The sequence below is a fragment of the Mesoplodon densirostris genome, chromosome 4, assembly GCF_025265405.1.
Source record: "Mesoplodon densirostris isolate mMesDen1 chromosome 4, mMesDen1 primary haplotype, whole genome shotgun sequence".
Classification (NCBI taxonomy): Eukaryota; Metazoa; Chordata; class Mammalia; order Artiodactyla; family Ziphiidae; genus Mesoplodon; species Mesoplodon densirostris.
This window is the reverse complement of record NC_082664.1, coordinates 108,754,591-108,779,185: the sequence shown is the minus strand read 5'-3', so window position 1 is coordinate 108,779,185 and position 24,595 is coordinate 108,754,591. Positions and strand designations below refer to the sequence as shown.

The following is a 24,595-nucleotide window of genomic DNA, read 5'->3' as shown; positions in this document are numbered from 1 at the left end:
CCAGCTCCCATCCCTTGTGGTCAAGGGTTGCTCCATGGCCAGATAACGGCTTCTAACAGGCAGATCAGGGAAGCAGCAGGCCATGTGGGGGGACGGTGTCTGCCCTGAGTCCTGCAGGGGAGACCGAGGCAGATGGGGAGGACACCGGCCATGTCTGCTTCAGTTATTTTGAAAAAGTGTCTCATTCTGAGTACTTTACCCATGTCCAAGTTTCCCATTAATACAAATGGGAAAATGGGAGTCTGTGTTTTTAAATGCTCTTTCCTGTTTTAGTAGAATTATTTTAATTGTATATTCGTGGATGGTAAGAAATTGTCTAGGTGAAATACTATAAGAAATCACAGGTGGCTCAGCGGAGCTAGCAAGCAGGTGACCTCAGGGAGAATTGAAGTTTGCCTCTTCAACCCCAGGGCAGCCCTGAGCCTACGTCACCTGTTGGGTTCTCACTCCTGAGGCCGCATAGCAGCTGCACCAGCCTCAGGTCCAGAGCGAGCCCACCCTGAGGAGGCTTGGTTGCTGAGGTTCTTTTCCCATGCGCTCTGTACAGCCGGTGGGAATCTGCCTTGTACCTTCCTACATTGAATGTATCTGCTTGTTAAGGGCTCCCAGGCACCAGCCTGCATCGGATGCCTCCTAGGCCCTCAATAGCTAGTGCAGGAACTGCTGAGCTCAACCCCCAGGAGGTGAGCCCTCCTAGGAGTAAATGCATGGAATTTTGTTGAGCTGAGTGATCTAGTTGAAATGATGCATCTATTTTTTTTGATATCCAGATACATGACCCTCCTTCTTTCCCTCATGTTTCAAATCCCAAATCCAAACCGGTCAGGGGGCCCCACCTTCCGGCCCCATTTTGACCTGTGTGCGGAGTTCTCAGCAGTCACGTTCCTTCCCTTGTCAGCAGCATCTGATGTGCGCTGGACTGTGGTGCCTGGTGGAAGGAGATACATCCTGCAAGACCAAACTGGACCCTCCCCTGGATGGCACAGAGTGTGGGGCAGACAAGGTAACCCAGCTTCTCACTGCCCCCAGCAGGCAACCCCATATCCCCTGCACATTGGCACCTCTTCTGAAAGGTGGTCCGCACTGCACTCAGGAGCCCCTGAAGCACCCCCGGGCCACCCCAGAAATGCCATGGAGCCCACTTAAGGCACAGAGGGATACGTTCAGCTCTCTCCTTTTTTTCTTATACAGGAATCATTTACTCAATATTTTTATTAAATTAACTCCTTTTGACACATGAGTGAATTTACTTAAAACTTCTATATCAGTAGACCGTAAATGGAAAAACAGGATCACTTGCCGTGCAGAAAAGGCTGTCATAAGATGATTTTAATGAGAACAATACTAGCGGTTAAGAGCGCCAGTCTTCGGCCTGATCTTCATTAACAGGAGAGAGTGGCAAGTGTTAGGAGAGGTGTTCAGGACCAGCAGCCACAGCCTAAGGCTTTCTCTCTAGTCTTATTGTACGAACTGAAAGAGATGCTGTGATCAGGACCATTAAGTCACATCTCCTGCCCCAGGGTTTGTGCCACATACGTTGGGAAATTATTTTAGAGGATTGGCTTTCTCTTATCCTCAGAAAAAGCCAAGGTTCTCCCACGTGGCACCAGCTGTATCATCTCCAAGCACCAATCCCAATCCTGAAGTTCAAAACTACAGAGCCAGGAAATACTGCCTTTCAGAAAGAGACTCACATTAAACAGTTTGCAGAAGATAGGTTTCTCCATGAGCCATGTGAATTCATCCTTTTTCTGGGAATTTAGAGAACCTCCACTGAACACTTTCACGTGGAAGTTTAGGGCAAAATCCAAACCCCAGAGCCATAGCGGTGTCAGGTTGAATATGGAAGGAATGTCACCAGAGTTAGCAAACTTACACACCCCGAAATAGTCTACTTTTGTGTAAATTACAAAAATTGGGTTTCGGGGGCGTGGTGTTTTCTCACGTGGAGGGGATCTCAGTTTTTAGTGAGTAAGCAGGTTTGCTGCCCTGCTGTGTTTCAGTGGTGCCGCGCAGGGGAGTGTGTGAACAAGACGCCCATCCCGGAGCACGTGGACGGAGACTGGAGCCTGTGGGGCAGCTGGAGCATGTGCAGCCGCACGTGTGGCACGGGAGCCCGCTTCCGGCAGAGGAAATGCGACAACCCTCCGTAAGTCCCCCTGACCAGCCTTCTCCGGGGTGCCTGGATCGGGGTTTCCAAACTGCAGCTCGCATTGCCTTAGCAGAGCAGGGTCTGTCTCCCACTGTTGATTTGAGCTGAAGGAAAGTGAACTTGAACCAAAGGTCCAGGTTGCCGGGCATTGTGTGCATCAGACAGCATCTCAGCTCAAACAGAACTCTCTCTGTAACAGAGATGCAGTAAGTCCTGTGGGGAGCTGGCTACCCTTCCTTGCGTGGGCCCTGGTAGAACCGTTTCTCATCCAGCTGGAAGAGAATCCCTCCCGGCCTGCTTCCTGGCTGCCTTAGACAAGGGTTATCCCAGGGAAACTGGCAGCCCTTCGGAAAAGTGAGGCTGACCTTCAAATTGGCTATGAGCTAATCTGGGAGCAGCCTGGCTGTTGATAAGTTACAAAGCATTTGTGGGTTCCACTCTTTTGTATCCAAATATCTTTCACCTGTCCTGTTAGAACTGTTTGACAGAAAACAGTTTTTTAGTTTTGTTTCCTCATAGGCTTCCTTTTATTGACTATGATGACACCGTAATCCTTGTTCACCTCTACACATTTGCTCCAAAAAACTCAGGGCTAGATCTTACGCTTAACTGTAATAATTCCTTTATCACGGGTTTATTTTTTCTCCTTTTCTCTTGAAATTTCCCATTTTTAATGTTTCTTTAAATAATCTGTTTTACATCTTGTGTGCCATCAGCTACATCACATTAATTTTTGAAAATGAGCAAGTTATAAATTATGACTAAAAGGAAATGGTTTATATCTACAATTAAATTGTATTGATGAATAATTAGCAAACCTCTCCTGTATTTAAAAATTCTAATGCCCAAGGTATATCCCAGACCAATTAAACCACAAACTCTGCAGGTGGGGCCCAGGAATCTGATGTGCCAAATCTCTCTGGGTGACTCCAATGACCAGCCAAGGTTGAGAACCTCCAGATTAAAGGAAAACTTACGCTCACAGTTTAGTCAATGTCAAGAACACTGTATTTTCTGGTAGTGCTATAAGCATTGGCATTATGTATTGTCTTATTAAAACTTTTCCCTCCAGCACCCAGCAGAGTGCCTGACAGATAGTAGGTAGGTATTTAATCTTTTAGAAATGAATTCTTAATTAAAAGCATAGGTGGTATATTAGGATTTTCCAGAGAGGCAGAACCAATAACCACATACGTATGATTTATTATTGGCTCACATGGTTATGGAGGCTGAGAAATTCCATGATCTGCCACCTGCAAGCTGAAGGCCCAGGTGTAATTCAGTCTGAGTCTGAAGGCCTGAGGACCAGGGGAGCCCACGATGTAAATCCCAGTCCAAGGGCAGGAGAAGGTGAGAGGAGACGTCACAGCCCAAACAGTGAGGCCTCCTTCTGCCTTTTGTTCTAATCAGGCCCTCAGTGGATTGGGTGATGCCCACCCACACTGGGGAGGGCAACTGCTCTAGGAGTCCACCAATGCAAATGCTAATCTCATCTGGAAACACCCTCACAAACACCCCCAGGAAGAATTTTTAGTCTCAGCATCCCATGGCCAGTCAAGTTGGTACATAAAATTTGCCATCATAGATGGGTAGATGATTAGAAAACCTATTTAGCTAAGTGGTGAGAGGTTAATAGTGGCTTCAGTTTTTCCATTTCTCTGTGATGATGTTAAGATAGTTCCACCTCTCGCCCAAAGAAGAGAGCTCTGGGTTTGGAATCATGGTGTGGAGATTTGGGCCTGGTTTGGTTGGTTATTGGTCGTGTGACCTCAAGGAAGACCCTTCTCTCTCTGGGCCTCAGCTTCCTCCATTACAGGGAGCTGGCATGGTATAGTAGGAAGAGCCAGGCTTCAAAGCCAGAACTGACAAGGCTTCAAATCCCAGGGCCACTTTTTATAGCAACAAGCAGCTGTTACCTTCCTATCCATCTAAAAATTGGAAAAATCCACGGGAATGCATGTAAAGTACATGATCTGTATTTACTACATGGCCCCTCTTGATATTAGCACCAGGAGAAGAACAGGGGCAAGACCACACGCCCTACCTCCTACCTCACAGCACTGCTTTGAGGCTCAGAGGAGAAAGGATTTGTTAAGTGCAGAGCACAATTTGCAAAGGCTGTGACTGTCATGGGTGCTCCATGTTTGTGATTGGAGCTCAGGTGCCCTGGCCAAGGACTGCTCTCCTTTGGCACATTACGTACATCATCCCAGCTCAGGTGACACCCAGTAAATGTCATAGTAGGGGAATATCTGACCCTTTAAATACCTCTGGAAGGACTCTGTGTCCCAAGATGGTCAACAATAGGATTGTGTTTAGGTGAAGGCACCCTTGCAAGAATAAGATGTTATCAATGCTGAGCAAATGTGTTAGGCAAAACTTGCACGGGACCTACCTGATTTTGTGTTTTATGAAGATGACGTCGCCTAAGGTGCACCCACCCCCCCAACCATGCTTCAGCTCTGCCCATTGTCCCCACCCCAGCTGCTTTCTCTGTTCTGGGCCCAGGGGCATTTTGTGATGGGAGGCTCCTAAAGACCCCTGAGTTCAGAGGGCTGAGTGAACATACCCCCCACCCTGGCCTGAACTGCCATGGGATTTCCCACGCTGTGTCCTCACCCCACCCCTCCAGGCCCATTGGCCCCATAAAGAGGCTGTTCTGGAAATCCCAAAGTTGTTTTAGAAACCTTCTTCCATTCCTCTACTTTATCAGGTGGCCCCCGACTGGCAGTCATGAACTTCATCTCTCCTTGTCCCCTTCCTACATCTTATCATTGAGGAATGGGGATGCTGTAGGACTACCGCATGTAGACAGCTGAGGGGTTTTGTGGGTCTCAGCACCTCAGGTGGTTGTGGGCTCTGACACATCCCCAGGAGGGAAGTCTTCCAGCAACACCCCGTGGGGCAGGGCAACTGGAGAAGGACCCGAGAGAGAACACCCTCCTCGGAGATGCCTCTCCAACACGGGGCCTTCAGTAAACCTGCACAGGGTCCTAACTCAGGGCCAGGGACCCTGCTCGGTGTACGCTTACGATAAGCAAAACTGGATAAAGTCCCCGCCCCCCTATAGGGGCATAGTCCTGCCAACTGCCCTTGGTTTTCTCCTGGACACCTCAAACCTGACGGTTCCTAAGCTGCGATCTCTCCTCCCCCAAACTCCCCTCCCAGCCCACGTCCCCCTCAGTAAATAGCACCACCAGCTGTTGCACAGGTCGAGTTCAAAGCACCTGAGTGCATGCATGTCCCCTTGTCCCCTCTCTTCCTCCTCCATGTCTGATAATGATAAGAACAGGGCACGCAGGACCCTGTCCAAGTGCCAGGTTCCCTTCTAGACATTTGCACATAGTAAATCACCTAAATTTGTCGTAAGGGAGAGGCGTCTTTTTTGTCCCCTTTGCACACGTTAAAAACTGAATCATATGGAGGTTAGGTAACTTGCTACAGGTCACACAGCTGGGCAATGGCCGGTCAGGTTTGGACCCAGCAGCGAGGCTCCAGTGTCCTTTCGGACGATCGGCATCAGCCTCCCTGCTTCCCACATGATCCCCCCAGCCCCCAAATTCATTCTCCACAGAAAGCCAGAGACATCCACTTACCAGTAAAGCCAATTATACCTCTTCCTGCTTCAGCCCTTTTGTTCACTCCCCGCTGCACTTAGAATGAAATCCATGCTCTTCACCGTGGCCCCTGTATTAGTTTCCTGTGGCTGCCATGATAAATTACCAGGACTTGGTGTCTTTTTTTTTTAATTTATTTTTTATTCATTTATTTGTGTTGTGTTGTGTCTTCGTTGCTGTGCACGGGCTTTCTCTAGTTGCGGTGAGCGGGGGCTACCCTGCGTTGCGGTGCTCTGGCTTCTCATTGCGGTGGCTTCTCTTGTTGTAGAGCACGGGCTCTAGGCTCATGGGCTTCAGTAGTTGTGGCTCGTGGGCTGTAGAGAGCAGGCTCAGTAGTGTGGCACACGGGCTTAGTGCTCTGCGGCATGTGGGATCTTCCCAGACCACGGATCGAACCTGTGTCCCCTGCACTGGCAGGCGGATTCTTAACCACTGCACCACCAGGGAAGTCCCTTGGTGTCTTAAAACAATATAAATTTATCCTCTCACAGTTCTACTAGAAACCAGGAGTTTGAAGTCAAGGTGTCAGCAGGATTGATTCCTTCCTGAAACTCTGAAGGAGAATCCATTGCTCGCCTGTCCCCTTGCCCTTGGTGGCTGCCAGCCTTCTCTGCCCTATAGACTTAACCACTCTAGCCTCTGCCCCTGCCTTCATGTGGACGTCTTCTCTGTGCTTCTCCTCACCACCTCTTCTCTTCTCAGGACACTGACCATTGGGTTTAGGGGCCACCCTAATCCAGGATGATCTCATCTCATAATTATGAGATCCTGATGATATCTAGCAAGACCCTTTTCCCAGTTAAGGTCACATTTGCAGGTTCTGGGTGGGTTTGTCTTTGCAGGGGAAGGCACCACCCTATTCAACCTACTGCACCTCCTTTCTGTTGTCAGACACAACGCCCCAACCTCCGGACCTGGGTCAGTGCTCCTTTCCCTCTTCCCGGCTTCCTTTGCCCTCTTTGTGTCTTCTCTTCAGACAGGCCTCCTCCCCTGACCACGCTGCCCGAGGCAGGTGCCTGCTCTACACGCTCTCTCTGCACCCTTTCCTAACGTTACAGGTATTATAATGATTTATAATTACTCATATATATTTGCTCACTTGTTTTCACTGTGTCCTCCCCCACTGACCTTTGAGCTGTTGGGCCCTATCCTCCTTCCATGCCCACAGCAGACCAGCCCTCTGTAATGTGTACTTGACCACCTGACTGTCTAGACGCATGCTTGCTGAGAAAAAGCAAACTTTCTGATCTTCCAGTGCTGCAAAACACACATCTAATACTGTCATTCCTTAAAAAACACAAAGGTTATTGTGGATTATTATGCCAAGGAGGTGAGTCACCAGGTAGACCCCTTCCCTTGCACCATCTAGCCTCACTGAGGCCCACAAGCTGTGAACAGCCAGGAATGGGGTCCAGGTGCCCCTGGGCATGAGGGCCATCTTCACCTGTGCCTTCCCTGCCCCAGTGAGGCTGTGCTCACAGCTAGAGGTGCTCAGAGCCATCTCAAGAGCAAGCTCCAAACATAATCTGGCTTTGTTTATTCCAAGTGAGAGAAACAATATGTTTTTGCTCCTATAATAGTTACGCCTTGGTAGTCGGTCCAGTCTTTTGCAATAACAGTGTAGCTCCATTTCCTGTTCTGAAGCAACAGGCTCTTTTTCCCCTGTAGTTTTCTACAAGGTTTCTCACCTTCATGGAACCACCCAGGTGAACGGGAAGAGAAGGGGCTGGCCTTGGGGGGCAGCTTTGCAGCAGTCCTGCTTCCTTCCCAGGGAGAGGCAGGAGCAGGGAGGGTTTGCTGAAGTCCAGGCAGTAGCTGTCAGCCTGCTTTTGCAGAATGGCCTGAGGTGGTGATTGTTACAAAGCACAGCTGATGGAGGCCCCAAGCCAAGCTCTGACCAAAACAATGTCCTCTCCCAGCTCACTCCTTAAATCACCAGGCTCGCTGCCTTGAGATTTCCCAAGAATGTCCAAATCTCACTGCTATGTACATCTCCTACTTGGAACTCTCCCACCACCCTCTCCCCACCCCCTTCACTTTATATTCCTGGCACCTTTCCCATCTTCTGCAGCTGGTTTATTCACTGTCCAAAATACTGGCAAAAGAGTCCCCCCATTTTTTTCTCTAGTCTTGGTCTTTACAGCTATTGGAATTTTTATTTCTTGCCAACTAACATCAAGGCTTTGGGGACCATCCGTGTTTTTAATCCAGCTTCCTAAGCTTGTCCTTTCCTGACATAATTTGTGTTGCTGTCAGTGGGAGTTTTTGCCAAAAGAGAGTTCATCTCTAATGTGAATTCTGGTACCCCATCAGGAGGCTTGTGTTTGGGGGATGGCTGGGGAGTACGGTGGGGAGAAAAGCCTCCATTGATCTTGTGTGAAAAGCCAGCTCTGCACAGGAAGGATGGGGAGGTGAGTGGATCTTAGAAGCAGGAGTGCATTAGGGTCACCACACAGCGTCCACACCCTGAGCATCAGGAAGGAAAGCAGCCCACCTCCTTCTAAAACCTTGGGGTGTGAAGTTATGTTCCTGTAATGGCTTTTTGCTTCCACAGTGAAACCCCCATACGTGTGCTTTTAACGTAACTGGTACTCACAGGGATAGTTTTTTAAAATCACAATTTTCTGCACTTGAGCCTAAGTTCCATGTGTTACTTGGTACTTTTCAGAGGAGGCCTTAACATTAGGACGGCGGCTGCCCTGTGGGGGCATTAGTAGCTCTGCAGCACTTTGATCCCGCGGCTGTGCCCTGCTTGCTCCTCGGAGCTCTTGGTGCAAGAACAGGAGGCAGAACTGCTGAAGTCACCCTGTCTCTGGGTGGTGAGGGGGTCTTAACCACTGTGGTGGCTTTATCTTCTGATCTACCTTCCTTCAATGGAGCATAGCAAAAAACCCAAAAGCGCTGCCGCTCAGCTGCCTCTTGCTCTTCCTTCCACCTGAATGCTGCCTGTCATCCAGGGAAAGGGCAGACCTGCTGTCTGTGATGCTGATCATCTGAGCAGACCTTCGTGCTTCCCTGCTCTGTGCTGAGTCTGCCTGGGGCCCTTGGGACCCACCTGGCAGGAGCCGGTCCTACCCCACAGGAGCTCAGAGGGACTCGGCTTTCTCTCCGAACTTTCTCTCCGCTTTCCGGGTTCTCGCCCCAGCCTCTCTACCTTATGCTTTGCCTTGTTTTAAACAGCTATCTGATGGTGTAATGTGCAGAAAGGGCACCTACCCTTGAGTATGTGGCTCCCAGCACAGCACTGCTCATCGTGGTGGAGCACATGTGCTGGGCATGCATACAGGTGCGTGTTGGCTCCTGGTGTGTGTGTGACTGGGTGAGGGCCTGGTTTGTAGAGTGGCCATGCCATCCCCTTTCCCTGAGCAGCAGTAAGCTTCCACCTGCCCCCAGCCTCCCCAGTGCTCGGTGCTGTATGGCTTTTCCACTCTGACCGTTCTGGTGGGTGTGTAGTGGTAGCTTGGTGAGGTTGTCCTGTGCATTTCTTTCATAAGCAGTGAGGCTGAGCATCTGATTGTGTCTGTAGTTGCCACTTGGATATCCTTTCCTGTGACCTGCCTGGTCCAGTCATTTGGGTTTATGTCTAAACTCCTACTGTTGCAAGAAGGGGGATCCTTTCCAGGGCCCAAGAGTGGGCTCTTGTCTAACACTCGGAAATGAATTGTCCTAGGAATCACACATGTTGACAAAGCAAGAGACTTCATTGGGAAGGGGCTCCCAGGCAGAGAGCAGCAGGGTGAGGGGACCCAGGAGGACGGCTCTGCCACGTGGCTCGCAGTCTCGGGTTTTAGGGTGATGGGATTAGTTTCCGGGTTGTCTCTGGCCAATCATTCTGACTCCGGGTCCTTCCTGGTGGCACACACATTGCTCAGCCAAGATGGATTCCAGCGAGAAGGATTCTGGGAGGTTGGCAGGACATATGGAATGGCATCTCCTCTCTCCTTCTGACCTTTCCCGAATTCTTCTGGATGGTGGTAGCTTGTTAGTTCTGCATCCCTTACCAGGACCTCGTGTTGTAAGATAACTCATGCAGTTGGTTACTATGGTGCCTGACCGGCGCGGGCGGTTTCTGACAGTGGTTCCCCTAACTGTACTTTGATCGTATTAAGAAAGTCCTGATAGAGTACAAATAGAAATTGGGGATTGATATTGGAGAAGCATCTTGAAAATCCATCACACCCCCCATGCCTGTCTCAGTGGGTGAGGCTGGCATTCCTCACCTCACAGTAGCCAGTGGGTAGCCCCCATCCCTAACCTGCTCCTGCTACAACCAGGAGCACCTGTGAGTCACACTTTCTTATCTCTACCACTCACTTCCCTGCTGTGCGGTCATTTAACATATTGGAGCTTTGATTTCCTCATCTGAAGGATGCAGTGAGGATCCCCCTTCTGATTCTTTGTGCCGACTTAATGAGGTAACGGTTATGAAGAGCAGGCAGAGTGTAAGCCCTCTGGGCATATTAGTGTATGATCACCGTTAACGTGAAAGTGCCTCTGTTCTTACCTGTGTCCTCAAGGGTGAAATTTCAATGTGCTGCCACCTCCCCTTGCATTTCCAAGGGTCCTCATGGAGGCTTGGAGCCCTTCCAGCCATTGTGGGAAAGGCTGAGCGTTGGTTATGGACCTACTTCTAGCTCTCAGAAACAGAGGACTCTATTCTACCACAAATCCTATTATGGTAACCATCCTTCATTTTAGCCATGTCAAGCTTGGTTTCTGTTATTTTGGCCTTCCTAGGTGCTTTGTATTTTACCCACACTGTATAACTCGGGGTAAGTGAGAACCCCAGCCTCTGCTCCTCAGACTTTGGGAGAGTGATCTCTCCTGCCTGTGTTTGCAGCCCTAACACAGCATCTCCTGAAGGCCCTGTGTCCATACAACTCAAGCTTGGTCCATTCACCTGGCGTGGGTTCCTTGGTAAAGCTGGCCCCTCCTCCAAGTCTTCCCCCAGAACTTCTGTTCATAAGCTACTTGTGGACCTTCCTGTCAGACGTGCCTTCCCCCTGCAAAGATTCTCTTCCGTCTTCTTTATGGCATGTATAGAGGGCCTCTTTCTGTGGTCTCAGCACCAGTGTATACCCAGGAGGCCCTCACTGGTGTCACAGTAACACTCAGATGGCCTATGTTATTGACACCGTCTTAAAGAGTGAGTGGGCTGAGTGCAGGGTCCTGCCACAGATCCACATATTGAAGCTGGGATGATTTGGGTAGAAAATCATGCTGCTTGTGGATTGCTTCTCCCTTTTCCCATGTTGTTCAAAATAGTGACCCAAAGGAAAACTGGAAAAATCAACTCTTTTGGTCTTTTTTTTGAACAGGGAAAGTTTAATGTGAAAAAGTATTAGCTATAACAGGTGATTGTAGTACTGGGGAATTAGCTGCTAAGATGTAAAGAACTCTAGAGACACAGGAAGAGCAGATACAGGAAGCAGCCCCTATCTTCAGGTCTGAGGCAGGGCACCCAAGGAAGGAACAAATATGGATGAGGGTGCCCCCCTCGCACACACACCCAGGGCTGAAATTCCTTGGACTTGTTGGAGAGGGTACAACCAGTGCCCACTGGATGAGGGAGACGTTTGCAGAGGTGCTGCACTGGTGGGAACCTCTGGGAAATCACACTTAGTGGTGTCAGGGAAAACCGTCCAAAGGAGAAACCGCATGTGAGACCAGGCTGAGAATTTTCCCAAAGTGTTGGTGTGCTCAGAAGCTGCCTTCGGAAGCTGCCTAGAGGGAGGTGGCATGCATCACAGGCTACCACAGGAGCCTACAGGGAGAAGTCACATATCAGAACCAGAGACAAAGCCTGTCCCTCCTCTAGGGTCTCTCTAGTAGTTGGTTCTGATAAAGCTTAGCATCATGGCTGCTTGACTGGAGAGCTTTAATTCTTCATGTGGCTTCAAGTTACCATCTAGTGTTCTTTCATTTGAGCGTGAAGCATTTCTTGTAGGGCAGGTCCTGATGGTAAAAAACTTCCTCAACTTTTGCTTATCTGGGAATATCTTAATTTCTCCCTCACTTTTGAATGACAGTTTTGCTGGGTATAGAACTCTTAGTTGATAGATTTTTTTTTTCTTTGAGAACTTTGAATGTATCAACCCACTGACTTCTGGCCTCCAGGGTTTCTGATTAGAAATAGGCTTGTAATTTACTGAGGATCTCTTGTCTGTGATGTGTTGCTTCTCTCTTGCTGCTTTCAAGATTCTCTCCTTGTCCTTTGACAGTTTAATTATAGTGCATCTCAGTGAACTTACCCTGTTTGAATTGTAGATTCATGTCTTTCTTCAAATTCGGGAAGTTTTAAGCCATCATTTCTTCAAATAATCTCTCTGCTCCTTTTTTCTCCTTCTAAGACTCCCATAGTGTGTATCTTAGTCCCCTTACTGGTTTCCCACAGATCCCCTCTGCTTACTTTTCTTTATTCTTTTTTCTTTTCATTCCCCAGACTCAGTATTTCAATTCATAGGACAAATTCATAGAACAAATGTATATTCCTGATTTTTGTTTCTGCCTGCTCAGATCTGCTTTTGAACTCAACTGGTAAATTTTTCATTTCAGTTATTGTACTTCTCAACTTCAGAGTATTTTTTCCTTTTTATAATTTCTATCTCTTTATTGATATTCTGACTTTTTCATGTATCATTTTCCTGTCTTTGTCTACGTCTTCCTTTAGCACTTTGAGCATCTTAAAGACTGTTGTTTTATAGTCTTTGTCTAGTAAGCCCAACCTCTGGGCTTCCTTCAGTTTCTACCAGTGTATTTTGTTGCTTTGAATGGGCCATACTTTCCTGTTTCTTTATATGCCTTGTGATTGTTTTGTTGAAAACTGGACATTTGAATCTTACAATGTACCTCTGGAAATCAGCTTCTCCTCCTTCTTCCCGGATTTACCGTTTCTTTGCTACTGAAAAATTTCTCTGTGTTGGGGATCAAACTGAAGAAGTGTAAGGTCTTCTCTGGCCTTTTCTGAGCCTTCATCTCTTCTTGGGCAAATCTAGTGGCTTTCTAAATTTTCCCATCTATGCAGTTGCTTCTGAATAACCTAATCCTTAAATATCTGGCTCCTAAAAGGAGAAAAAGATTTTTTTTAAATGTATTGCTCACTGAAATTCTCTGGTAGGGGCTGCAGCTGGTAGGGATTGCAGCAGTGGTGGCCAGCCTCTATGCCCGTACCTCAGAAATCAAAAGCAGCACTGAGCAATCAGAACACAGAACTCTGATATTTGGAGGACAAAGTCCTTATTGTCCACCCTGGCTCCAGCAAGCCACACCAGGAATGTAGGCATAGCTACCTGCCATGGGACTGGGACATGGTGTACAGATAGCCACTACCACACTCAAGATTGAAATTGACCAAAATTAACCACAGCTTACCAGCTAAGCTTTCTCCTGGAGGCTGCAAGCTTTCGGATAGACTCCAGAGTTTCAAAATAGTTACTTCAGGCAGTTTTTGTCAGTACAGTTTTGGTCCAGGTGGAGAGATTCTTGGTGCTTCCTACTCCACCATTTTCCCTGACATCACTTTGTCTTTTGATCCTTTTAAGATAAATTCTGATAATATAGTTCAATTCAGTCTAACTACTGTTTATTAAAGACCAGCCTGTGTAGGATTCTCTGCTTGAGGATGCAGAGGAATAAGAGGAAAACAGGAACTCAGCTGACTATTTCACAAGGTTGATGATAAGCAGCATAGCAGAGACCCAAGCAGGGTCAGGAGAGGTTCCAGGCAGGAAAGAAAAATAGGCTGCAGGATGGAGGTATCCTTAAGCATGGGCAGAGTTAGGGATCAGGGAGTGGGGAAGATGGGGCAGTGAGCCAGATGGGGGCTGAAAGGAGACTTGCCTGTGGGAGAAGATTGGACGTGGAGAAGAAAGAGGATAAACAGAGTTCAGGAGGGAAGCATCCTGAGGCACATGTGGTATCTCATGGGCTGCCCCCTCTCAGGCCCACTTTCTGCTGGATCCAGGAATTCTCTTATGTCACATCTAATCTGCTCTCCACCTGCCTGCTGTGAGGCATAAAGGTAGTTGGCATATGAGGGTCAGTCAGACGTAAATCTGGAAAACTCAATTGATGGAGGAAATTAAAAAGGAAACTAAAACAAAGTTTGATGACAATTCAGGAAGTTAATTACATGACATGTGCAAATCTCAGTCCACACCCTAAGGTGTGTAGGAAACATAGCTTCCTTTATTGTTTTAGCAACAACCTAATTTGTATTTTTGCACTCCATTCTAGTCCATTTTGGATTCCTGATCATTTCAGGAGCTATTGCCCCATTTTCCCTGAGTCTGCATCTAAGTTTGGTTGAGGATGCATCTGGTTATTGTGATGTCTGGTGTATTCATCTCCTAGGGCTGCCGTAACAACCCTCTAACTGGGTGGCATAAACAACAGATTTATTTTCCCAGTTCTGGAGGCTAGAAGTCCAAAATCAAGATTTGGAAGGGTTGGCTCCTTCTGAGGTCTGTAAGGGAGAATCTGGTGGTTTACTGACAATCTTTGGCATTCCTTAGAGTGTAGAATCATCACTCTGATCTCTGTCTTCATCTTCACATGGCGTTCTCCCTGTGGGTGTCTGTCTCCAGATTTCCCCTTTTTATAATAACAGCATTCACACTGAATTAGGAGCTCACCCTACTGTAGTATGACCTCATCTTAACTAATTACATCTGCAGTGGTCCTATTTCCAAGTAAGGTCACAGTCTGATGCTCTGGAGGTTAGGACTTCAGCATATGAATTTTAGAGAGGACATAATTCAACCCACAACTTCTTACCATAGAGCATCTCTGCCTCACCCATTTCTTCTCTGGTCCCAGCCATGGGATGTGCAACTCGCCTGTTGCAGAAAAGATGTCCCTCCTGCTGGTCCACATGGTTCATCAGGGCCAGCCCCTCTCTGTTCCTTCTGCGCCATGCTTTGTGGCACAGAAATACATTCATCTATCCACACTTGGCACTTGGGCCTGAGGCTCCTGGGGAGGTAGTCTGAGGCTCCACCTATCCGAGCGTGCCGTGCAGTCGTTTCCCTGAGCTCTAGCTGCCTCCCTGGTACTATGGGCAGGCAAACGAACAAAGGATCCCTCTCTTCTCAGATGTCATAAGCCTTAGAGAGGTTTTGCTGTTCCCTAACTTTGAGATCAAAACTCAGAACCCTCTGTGGAGCCCCTAGCGTATGTAATCTCTCAAGGCTGCCTCCACTCCCAGGTGGGAGAGGTGTTGTCTGGGGTGTATGAGGTGGGCATGGAGGTATGAGCGGCGCCTTTCCTCCTACTCCAGATGTTTCCTTGAACACATTTATGTAGACCAGGGGCTGGCAAGCTATGGCCCATGGGTCAAATCTGGCCCACCACTGGTTTTGTAAATAAAGTTTGATTGGCACATAGCCACACCCTTTTGTTTACACATTGTCTTTTGTTGCTTTTGTCCAGCAGTGGCAGAATTGAGTAGTTGCAACAGAGACTGCGTGGCCCACAAAGCCAAAAAAATTGACTGTCTGGCCCTTTGCAGAGAAAGTTTGTGGATTCCTGGTGTAGATTATTGTGACACAAAAGCCTAAAGACTTTTGCCCCCTTCTGCTGTCATATCTCTTCCATAAGGCAATCATCATAGGGTGGTCTTACCGTCTGAACACAAGAAATGGCAAAGAGAGTAAAGGAAATATTCAAAATGAAATGGTTAGTGTATCAAAAAATGTCACCTTGCTAACAGGTGTGTACAGTTTGTGGAAAGTCATTGAGTGGAGCAGGTGTGATTTGTGCTGAATTTCAATAAAAAAGTGCCGGGGGAATGGTGAGGGGAGGTGGGGTCAATCTTACTCCATCGTGATGCTCTTGGCATCATGGAGGTGAAGGGCACCATTGAGGTTGCCCAGGTCAGAGTCCTAAGAGGACCTCCAGGGCCTCGTGGAAGAGCTGGGCAGAGACAGCTTCAGCCAGCTAGGCCAGGGTCCTGCTGCTCCTCCTCAGTGCCCCTCCCATGTGCAGACATGGCCAGAGAACACAACTGGGTCTCCAGCACTGGTTAAAGCCCCAGACGAAGCACAGAGCATCTAGGACCCAAGACCACAGCATGGAGCACGTGTGGTCTCACGCTTGCCTGGTAAAGGGTGCAAAACTGGGATCCGGCTGGTCTCTACACAAAGCCCATGAACAAGTGAATTAATCATTCTTATTCTTTTCATTACAGAGTAAATGAGAGCTATTTATTTACCCATCCTGAAACTTAGCGACCTCTGGAGTATAGCTAGGAGCCATTTAAAGGTCTTCATTTTGTAGGAGACAAAAAATCAAAAAACCCACACACACCAAAAATTCCCCTTGGGGTTTTCAGTGTTACAGATGGTCAAGTTTTAAGTTCAGACGAAAGACACAATTTGTGGATCTTGGTGAACTGATTGATCCTCCCTGTATTCTAATTCCAGATGACCTTGATTTACAGTTCTTGGATTCATTTTTCTGATGGCTCACTTAACATGGTCGTCATCATGGGCCTGGGATTGCTGAGAGATGGTGTGTAAGAGGAGAGGGAGGTTGTTTTGGAAACTTCGCCTGCCCCTTCCCCCTCCGGAAAGAGAGGCCGAACCCGAGCACCCCTGCTATTTCCGCAGCCTGTCTGGTTAACGCAGACCACTGTCTTCCTTCTAGCCCGGGGCCTGGAGGTACGCACTGCCTGGGCGCCAGCGTGGAGCACGCAGTCTGTGAGAACTTGCCCTGCCCCAAGGGCCTGCCCAGCTTCCGTGACCAGCAGTGCCAGGTGCATGACCGGCTGAGCAGCAAGAAGAAGGGCCTGCTGACAGCAGTGGTGGTTGACGGTAAAGGCATATGGCGCATCCTTTCAGAGCGGCCTCCCTCCCTTCCTTCCCAAGACCATAAACACCTCCTAGGAAAACCCCCAGGGCATCCCCACCCCCACAGTCCACCCAAGAGGACACTTCAGTCCTGCCCAGCTCAGCCGTGGACCCACAGGGAGTTGAACTTGGATGACCCAGCTCTGTGAGGTTTCCCAAAAGCAGCTGTGAGGCAGGCAGTGGACCAGATACCTCCTGCCCGCCCCCTACCCTCGTTCTGTTCCTAGCAAGGTGGGTGCGCTGGCAGCCTGCCATCTAATACCCTGTGCCGCCGGGCCCAGGCCAGTGTTGAGGAGAGCGAGGCTCTGCAGGAGCAGGGCAGCGGGTTTGTGTGTCTGCTGTTTCTCTTTCCAGTGGTGACGCTTTCTTGCATTTCTTTTCTTGGTTCATCTTGGGTTGGCTCTTAACTCCTTGACCGGAGTGTTTGGGGAAAGTTTTGTTGTTTTTTTTTTTAACTTAGGTAACATTGGTTTATAACATTATGTAAATTTCATGTGTACAACACTATATTTTTCACTTGTGTATACACTACAGTGTGCTCCCCACCAGCAGTTAAGTTTCCATCCATCACCATACAGTTGACTCTCTTTACCCTCCCCCCACCCCCCTTCCCCTCTGGTAACCACTACTCTGTTTATTGTATCTATGTGTTTGTATTTGTTTTGTTCCAGGACAGTTTACAACTTGGGGAAGATGATAATAAGCACAGGTCACATTTTCTTTCCCAGAGTTTTCTCCCAAATCAAGAGACTCTGCCCACTGGACATTACAAGCATTTCCAGTGGCTGATAAAATTCGAGGTGGGGTATCAGGTCTATAGGATTTGTGATGTTTGTTTATTGTCCATAAGATCTCCCAGGGCCTAGTTCAGGGTTTTTCATGCTTAAAATTCTGTTCATCTTCAGGAAACAAGAATGTGTTATAATGATGACAACATGGTCCCATTTATGGAGCATACCATGTGCCAGGCTCAAGTTAGCTCTGCTTATATCATCTCATTAAATATGCAAAACCACCCGTGCAGAAGGTGAGAGGTTACAGGTTACGTAACACGTCTAAGCTGCTGCATGAGGAGCAGGGAGGGAACTGAGCCCAGTTCCGGAGGAGCTGACTCAGAAGACAACCAGCTGGCTTCCAGTAAGACAGAAAGATTTCACGAGTGCTGAGTGAGGATGCTTCAATAAGAACTCAAGCAACTGGGCCTGATTTTTACACAGGCTCTGAAGTATTTTGCAGGAGGCAAAATACTTTGCAGGAGAATGAGGTTCCTGTGCCAGGACTTAGGTTTCTTCCCTGTGATCTGAAGAACCTCTGAAATATACACTCTGTTACAAGCTCAAGCGTGCATAACTATGCCGGGGGTAGACCCAGGCAGCACAGGGAATAATGGCCTCAGATCCGCAGCTTTTAACCCAACAACCTGACCCATCACCTTCAAACTGACATGGGACGTTCTAAACCAGAGCAGAGAATACCAACCCACCCAGCCACGGGCTCATTTTAAAGCATCGGGGAGCTCCCCCAGACGTTGTCCCTTTTTTACAAGGACCACCACCTTTGGGAACTGTGTGATTATAGCCACCTTGTCGCCTAACCAGCAGATTTCCAGGGAGATGGAGCCTTCACACACTCGGCTTTCCCTGCAGACTAGGGAGAGAGGAGACCCATGCTCCCAAACAGAAGACGGGCAGCTGGAGGCTGGGGCTCACAAAAAAGCCTTGTGGCTCTGCCTGGGCATTCATCTGATGCAGGAAGACATTTGAGGCCTCTAGACGTCCCAGGCACTCGGACCCCTAATCGGAAGGAAGATAGTGCTGGCAGGGGCTGCCGTGTTTGCAGCGCAGTGGCAGGTTTTGATGAGAAGCAGCTTCATTTCCAAACCTTCAACCATCCCCAGACTACCAGATAAGGATGGTTTAGGTCCCCTGTCTGTCCTCTCCCACGTCTTGGGAGCAAGAAGAGGTCAGGTCTAAGACGGACTCACCCACTCTCATTTCCTCTCTGCCATGTGCAAGGCCTTGTTATTCTTTCCTTGGTCTCTTGCTCCAGTTTTCAGTTTTCCTGCCTCTTTTATTCAATGCAGAAATCCCACTGAAATGTCTGTTTTTCCACAGATTTCTCCAAGTCCAGATTAAACTTCTATTTTACTTCTAACCACTTTTGGATCACTGAGCTCCTTGGTTCCTTATCATTACAGTGGCTGAGGCTGATGTCTGCCCAGATCCCCCTTACAGGAAGCCTCCAAGTACAGCTATTTGGGGAAGCTCATTGTGTTCAGAATGTGTTTTTACCCACTCGCTTTTTGTTTCTGCCAAAGCAATAAATAATTATAGCCAGAGTGCCACCACCTTTGATCTGAAAAGTGGAACCCTACTTGATAAGGACAGTAAGCACTCTGCCTTTGAAGGAGAGACCCCAAGTACAGGGCTTTGCAAGGGTAGCTTGACACATCCCCCTCTGGGGTGGAATTGTCATGACTTCTTGCATATTTGGTTTCATTTCCTTCTCAAATATAAACAGAAGCCAGCGGTTTTTTTGTTTTGTTTTGTTTTGTTTTAAGGAGCGTTTCATGAGGATAAAAACAAAATAATAAATGCCCAATTCAGAAGGTAGGGGGAGGGGGAGAATAGAGATTATAAGTGTTCCTCTCACAACTCGGTTTATAAAAGGCACAATTCTAGCTCAGCCATGAGAGGAACGATTCCTGTGGTTGGGCTCTGGGCTCTTCTGAAGCCCATTATGACTGCCCTATTCATAGCGTTGCTATCGCTGTGGAATTCTTTGGCGAGTGACGCACAGTTCAAGAAAGGGGAAGCTATATTTTTTTCTTTTTCCTCTTATTGAAAAAAAAAAAAGGGAATTCTTGCAGAGGTAGATTTTCCAAGGGAGGGCTCAGGACCACAAATTCATACCACCTCCAAAAGAAGACAAAGACTTTCCTTAGAAAATATTTCTAAGTGGAAAAGCCTTTAGACAGAAACCCATTGAGATGGCCTGTTGCCAAACCCACCCCCTTTCTGCTTTCCCTGTGGAATCTCATTTAAGTGGAAGCCTTCAAGAGTTTAGTCCTCCCCGCCCAGGCCAGCAGGCCACGTACCCATTGAAGTGTCAGAGGCCTTGGCAAAGGCCGTGTCTGGACGTGGAGGTGCTTTCCCAGCTCCCTCTCCCAACTGCCTCTCCCCGACATGGTGGAACTCCCTCTGGGTCTGAGCCTCCCAAGGGATGGAAGGTCTGATGGTCAGGACTCTCTGACTCGAGCTTGACCACTCTGGCTAGAGCTGCTTAATGAAAAAGAGAGTGGTTGTGAAGATGCAGGGTATCTCACAGGTCCCCAGGGCCGGGATGAAGGTCTGAGGCCAGAGCCTCTGAAGATGTCAGGACCTTCTCTCCGTGTTCACCACAGCCTGCGTTTGTGACCCATTTCTTCCTGCTCCCGCTACAGACTGGCTTTCTCACAACTTGTCCACGTACAGGCTGATGGGCAGCCCACTGCACCTTTTATGAAGTCTTCATGCTGTATTCAAATCCTTTGGGGCCACATGTGGTTGGGAGTTCAGAGCATTTTAGGTGTTAGAAAAATAACAACATGCATCAACCATATATTATTTAATATCCCAGTGGGGTCCTGGGAAGCACCCCACAGTCAGACACACTGACACCTCTACCAGGTAACCCATGAACAGTCTCTAAGTGGGGTACTGAGTACTGCCAACAGTCTCATGTCAGTCAAGTCTAATTTTGCTGCCTAATGTGTCTGCCAAATATGTTTTAAAAAAATGCTTGCAGTTTTCAGAGCTTTTGGATTTCTGAATTGTGGATGAGGGAGTGTAGACTTCTTAGAGATCCATCAACCATGAGCAGACAGAACCTCTCTATCTAATTTCAGTGCTGATTTCCCAGGAGAGAGACTCTGATTGGTCCAGCTGTGGTCAGGTGGCCATTCTTGGTCCAATCAACGGAGGCCCCATGAGGCCTGCCTATGAGGTTGTGGTGAGGAGAAAGACTCTGATTGGTCCAGCTACAGTCACGTGGCCACTGCTGGTCCAATCAGCTGAGGCCTGGCTATGGGGTCATGGTGAGCAGCTTTGGGGGTAGGGAGCTGAGCAGCCTCCTCAGCATGTATACCCCACAGAGGGCCAGACAGGGCTGGGGTGAGCACCTGTGATGACCTCAACATTAGTGTCTCCACCTTAGTAAGACTTTGTAACCACTGGCAGAGAAAGAACAACAAGAGCGCTAAGAGCCACAAGTATTGTCTGCACCGTCCTCGTCCTGAAGCACAGGGGGGAGCCCTCCAAGCCCCCACCAAGCAGATGTGGTGGTGTGGCTCTTAAGACCCCAAGTCCATCTCACATGCCCTGTCTGTGGCTTCCCCATCCAAGTGTAAGTCCTGACGACAAGTGAACCAGTGAGAAGCTGGGACCCACCCCAAACAGTCAGCCTCAATCCGAATTTAATCTCAGCACACATCAGCCAGGCAAGAGGGATGTTCCAAGCTTCTTTCCTTAGTGTGTGTGGTTGTATAACTTTTAAGAAGATTTGACCTCCTTCTGTACAACTGTGGATGTAGGAGTGTTGACACTGCCCAAAGCTGAAATCCAACACCTCATGTCATTTATCAGGAGATTAATTGCCCACCCAGGGCAGCTTGGAGGGGAATATTCAGAGAATTTCGAGAGGTTCTGAGCTGCCTCGAGTGTTATAAAGTTTATCCTGAGTCGCTTTGGGACATAGTGCTACACCTTCCTAGAGGTGTGAGGTGCCCTGAATTCTGAGCAGAATCCTCAGAAAAGGAGATGGACAAATGGAGGGAGTTCCAGCTCAGCAGAGGAAGGAAGTATTACCTCTGGACTCTGTTGTGGGGCCCGGGGCTCCCAGACTACTGTAGCCACAGGGGACGGTGTCTGCAGGTGGGAGAGTGGAATACAGGTGGAGTTGAGTGTACCTTCTTGCCTGGGGTCATGGTCAGAATCCCTCCATCTGAGGTTGGGACCACCTGCTTTGCAGAGTCTCTACTTCCCTGATGTTCACACCAAAGAGCCCAGAAAGAGATCTTCATCCCTTTCAAATCTGGTCTTTCTAACTTACCTCAAAAGAGCCTCTACTTTTCTACCCAAATCCCATTTTCATCTCTGCCTAAATCAGAGTATACACTCATAAACGTTCATAAAACTGGTGGTTTGTTTTCAGCAGCACCATTTTGCCCCCTTGGTATATTTGACCCCCCGAGTTCTCCATTCAGAAAGAAAACAGTGATGGTGGAAAGAAACCAGGATGGGGCGAAGAGGCCAGGGTCTGGCTCTGCCAACTGAGGGACTCTGGACAGCCATGCACGTTCTCTGAGCCTGTGTGATCGTCTGTAAGATAGAATGATGACAGCACCCACCTGAAATGCGTAGACACTACTTAGCATGCTGCATGGCACCATCATCATTACTACTGCCACTGAATGAATCTCCTCAAAGCTCAGTGACTCCAGAAATTGAGGCAGCGCTTCAGTTTAAATGTAATCCATAGTTTTGAAACTGCTTTGTCCAAGGGATCCATCCTTACAGTGAAACACTAGAGGAAGCCCAGTATGTGGAGAAGGTGTACCCATCCATTCAAGATGGGGACTGTGTGCTGCCTCTGTCTCAGTGGCTCTCTGAGATGCTCAAAGGAAACCTCAGGGTCCTAAAGAGCACCTCCAAAATCTTGTCAAGTTAGCTTCCCAGAACCTGATCTCAGTTTACATTTCAGTCTCCCATAGTTCTCCTTTCACTGGCTACCATCTTGGGTTATTCCATCTAAATGGAGGGACAGCCGCCCCCAGCTTGCCAGCTGGAGAAATGGATCATTCCTTCTAGTATGCCCTGTCCTCTGACAGCTCAGGATCAGACCCATGAGGCAGTCAGCCTCATTGGGGATTTGCTGTGTACTTGTCTACAAGACAACCAGGGCCTTGAAAGGCACGCATGACTCATCTTTCTTTCCCAAGCAGTGCCAAAAGAGTGCCTTGTGTGAGAGAGGGGCTCCATCCATGTTTGTTAAATGAATAAATGAATCATTGTTTCTTTGCTTACCTGGGAATCTACCCTTCACAGCAGCTCTTTCCCCCCACGGCTAACTGGAACAGCCAAGTTGAACATCTCCACTGTGCCCCTGTAGCTTCTTTCTAGTGTTGTAAGACGAGGCTTATTTTGTTGATCATGTTGATCAGCAGCGCTCCATGGGAGAGGGGCTCTGTGGAAAGCTGTTGACCACAGTGGCAGTTTAGGGAATGATGTCACCCTACCACAGAAGCTCCAGAACCTGGATAAGGCAACATGTCTGCTCTGACAAGAACTCTCCAGCTAGGCTGCCAAGGTCTACTGAGGCCAAGTCAGCTCCAGAAGCCTTTTTTTCTTTTACCCCTGCCCTTGCTCACCTGAGACCACCAGAAGGACCCACTGGGGAAGGTTCATGGTGGAGACAAAGGGCCTGGCAGAGACAGCACAAAGATGTTGGTGTTTCTCTCTCTGGAAGTTCCTTTGCAAAATAAGTGTATAAACCACATTAGAATTAGGTGACTGAGAGAAAGAGAGAAAAGGTGCATTTATCTTTCTCAATTGTGTACAAAAGAACAAAATCCATTCATTTATTAAAAAATAAATAATCCTAAAGCTTTCCTACAAAGATCAATTACAAGGAAAGGAAGTCCCCTTTCACCACTACTTTTTCAACATCATACTGGAAGTCCTAGTTAATGCAACAAGACAAGAAAAGGAGATAAGAGGTACAGTAAGTCTCCTACATACAAACAAGTTCAGTTCTGAGAGCGCATTCATAAGTCCAATTTGTTTGTAAGTCCAACAGAGTTAGCCTAGCTACCCAACTAACACAATCGGCTCTTTAGTACTGTACTGAAATAGGTTTATAATACATTCGCATCTTTGAAAGTTCGCAACTTAAAGGTTCATAGGTAGGGGACTTACTATATACAGATTGGGAAGAAAGAAAACTACCTTTATTTGCAGATGACATAATCATCTATGTAGAAAATCCAAAAGAATCAACAGAAAAAACCTCCTAGAACTAGTAAGGGATTATAGCAAGGTTGCAGGATATAAGGTACGTTACATGTCAGTCGCTTCCCTATATAACAACAATGAGCAAGTGGAGTTTGAAATTAAAAACACAATGCCAGGGACCTCCCTGGCAGTCCAGAGGTTAAGACTCTGCACTTCCACTACAGAGGCCTGGTCGGGGAACTAAGATCCTGCATGCCGTGCCATGCAGCCAAAAAATAAAATTAAAAAATAAAAGGAACACTGCTGAAATTCTTAAAACAAAAACACAATGCCATTTACATTAGCACCCCCAAAATGAAATAATTAGGTATAAGTCTAACAATATATGTATAAGATCTACATGAGGAAAACTACAAAACTCTGATGAATGAAATAAAACAATTACAAAAATGGGGAAATATTCCATATCAATGGAAAGATATCAAGATGCCAATTCTTTCCAATTTGATCTAGAGATCCAGGGCAATCCTGATGAAAATTCCAGCAAGTTATTTTGGGTATATCAACAAACTGACTCTAAAGTTTATGTAGAAAGATGAAAATATTTACCAAGACCTTCTGTGAGCCAGGTCCTGGGACTGACCTGAGGACAAAAGATGAAAGTTCAGTTCCTTGTCTTCCAAGGGCTCCCAGTTCCATCAGTTCTTCAATCTAAAGGTAATTACCATCCATCCCCTTCAAAATCCTGTAGCAACAGGATCCACCTTATAAGAAATCCTCTTGTACATGGGAGTTGCTCCAACAATTATAGGACAGTAGGATTTGAGGGCTTTAATGGAGGTGTGTGCAAAGTGCAGATAGAGAGTCCAAGTCAGAGGTGGCATGAGGAGAGAGAGCTCTGGAGTGGAAGTTTCTGGGGTGCCAGGAATCTTCCAGAAAGCTAAGTGCAGGGAGGGATTTCCAGGCAGAGGGAACAATCTAGGCAAAGGC

At 47.7% G+C, this 24,595-nt stretch overlaps 1 protein-coding gene across 4 annotated transcripts in view; it reads left to right on the top strand.

Moving 5' to 3' along the window:
* ADAMTS17 (ADAM metallopeptidase with thrombospondin type 1 motif 17) overlaps nucleotides 1–24,595 on the top strand; it is a 354,869-nt gene that overhangs the window by 220,301 nt on the left and 109,973 nt on the right. For 3 of the 4 annotated variants that reach the window (XM_060096913.1, XM_060096915.1, XM_060096916.1), the window contains 3 exons: nucleotides 899–1,003; nucleotides 2,004–2,149; nucleotides 16,414–16,580. In XM_060096913.1, the coding sequence (XP_059952896.1) occupies nucleotides 899–1,003; nucleotides 2,004–2,149; nucleotides 16,414–16,580 (418 nt within the window). The remainder of the gene's footprint in view (nucleotides 1–898; nucleotides 1,004–2,003; nucleotides 2,150–16,413; nucleotides 16,581–24,595) is intronic. The other variant, XM_060096914.1, reaches the window with a different exon arrangement.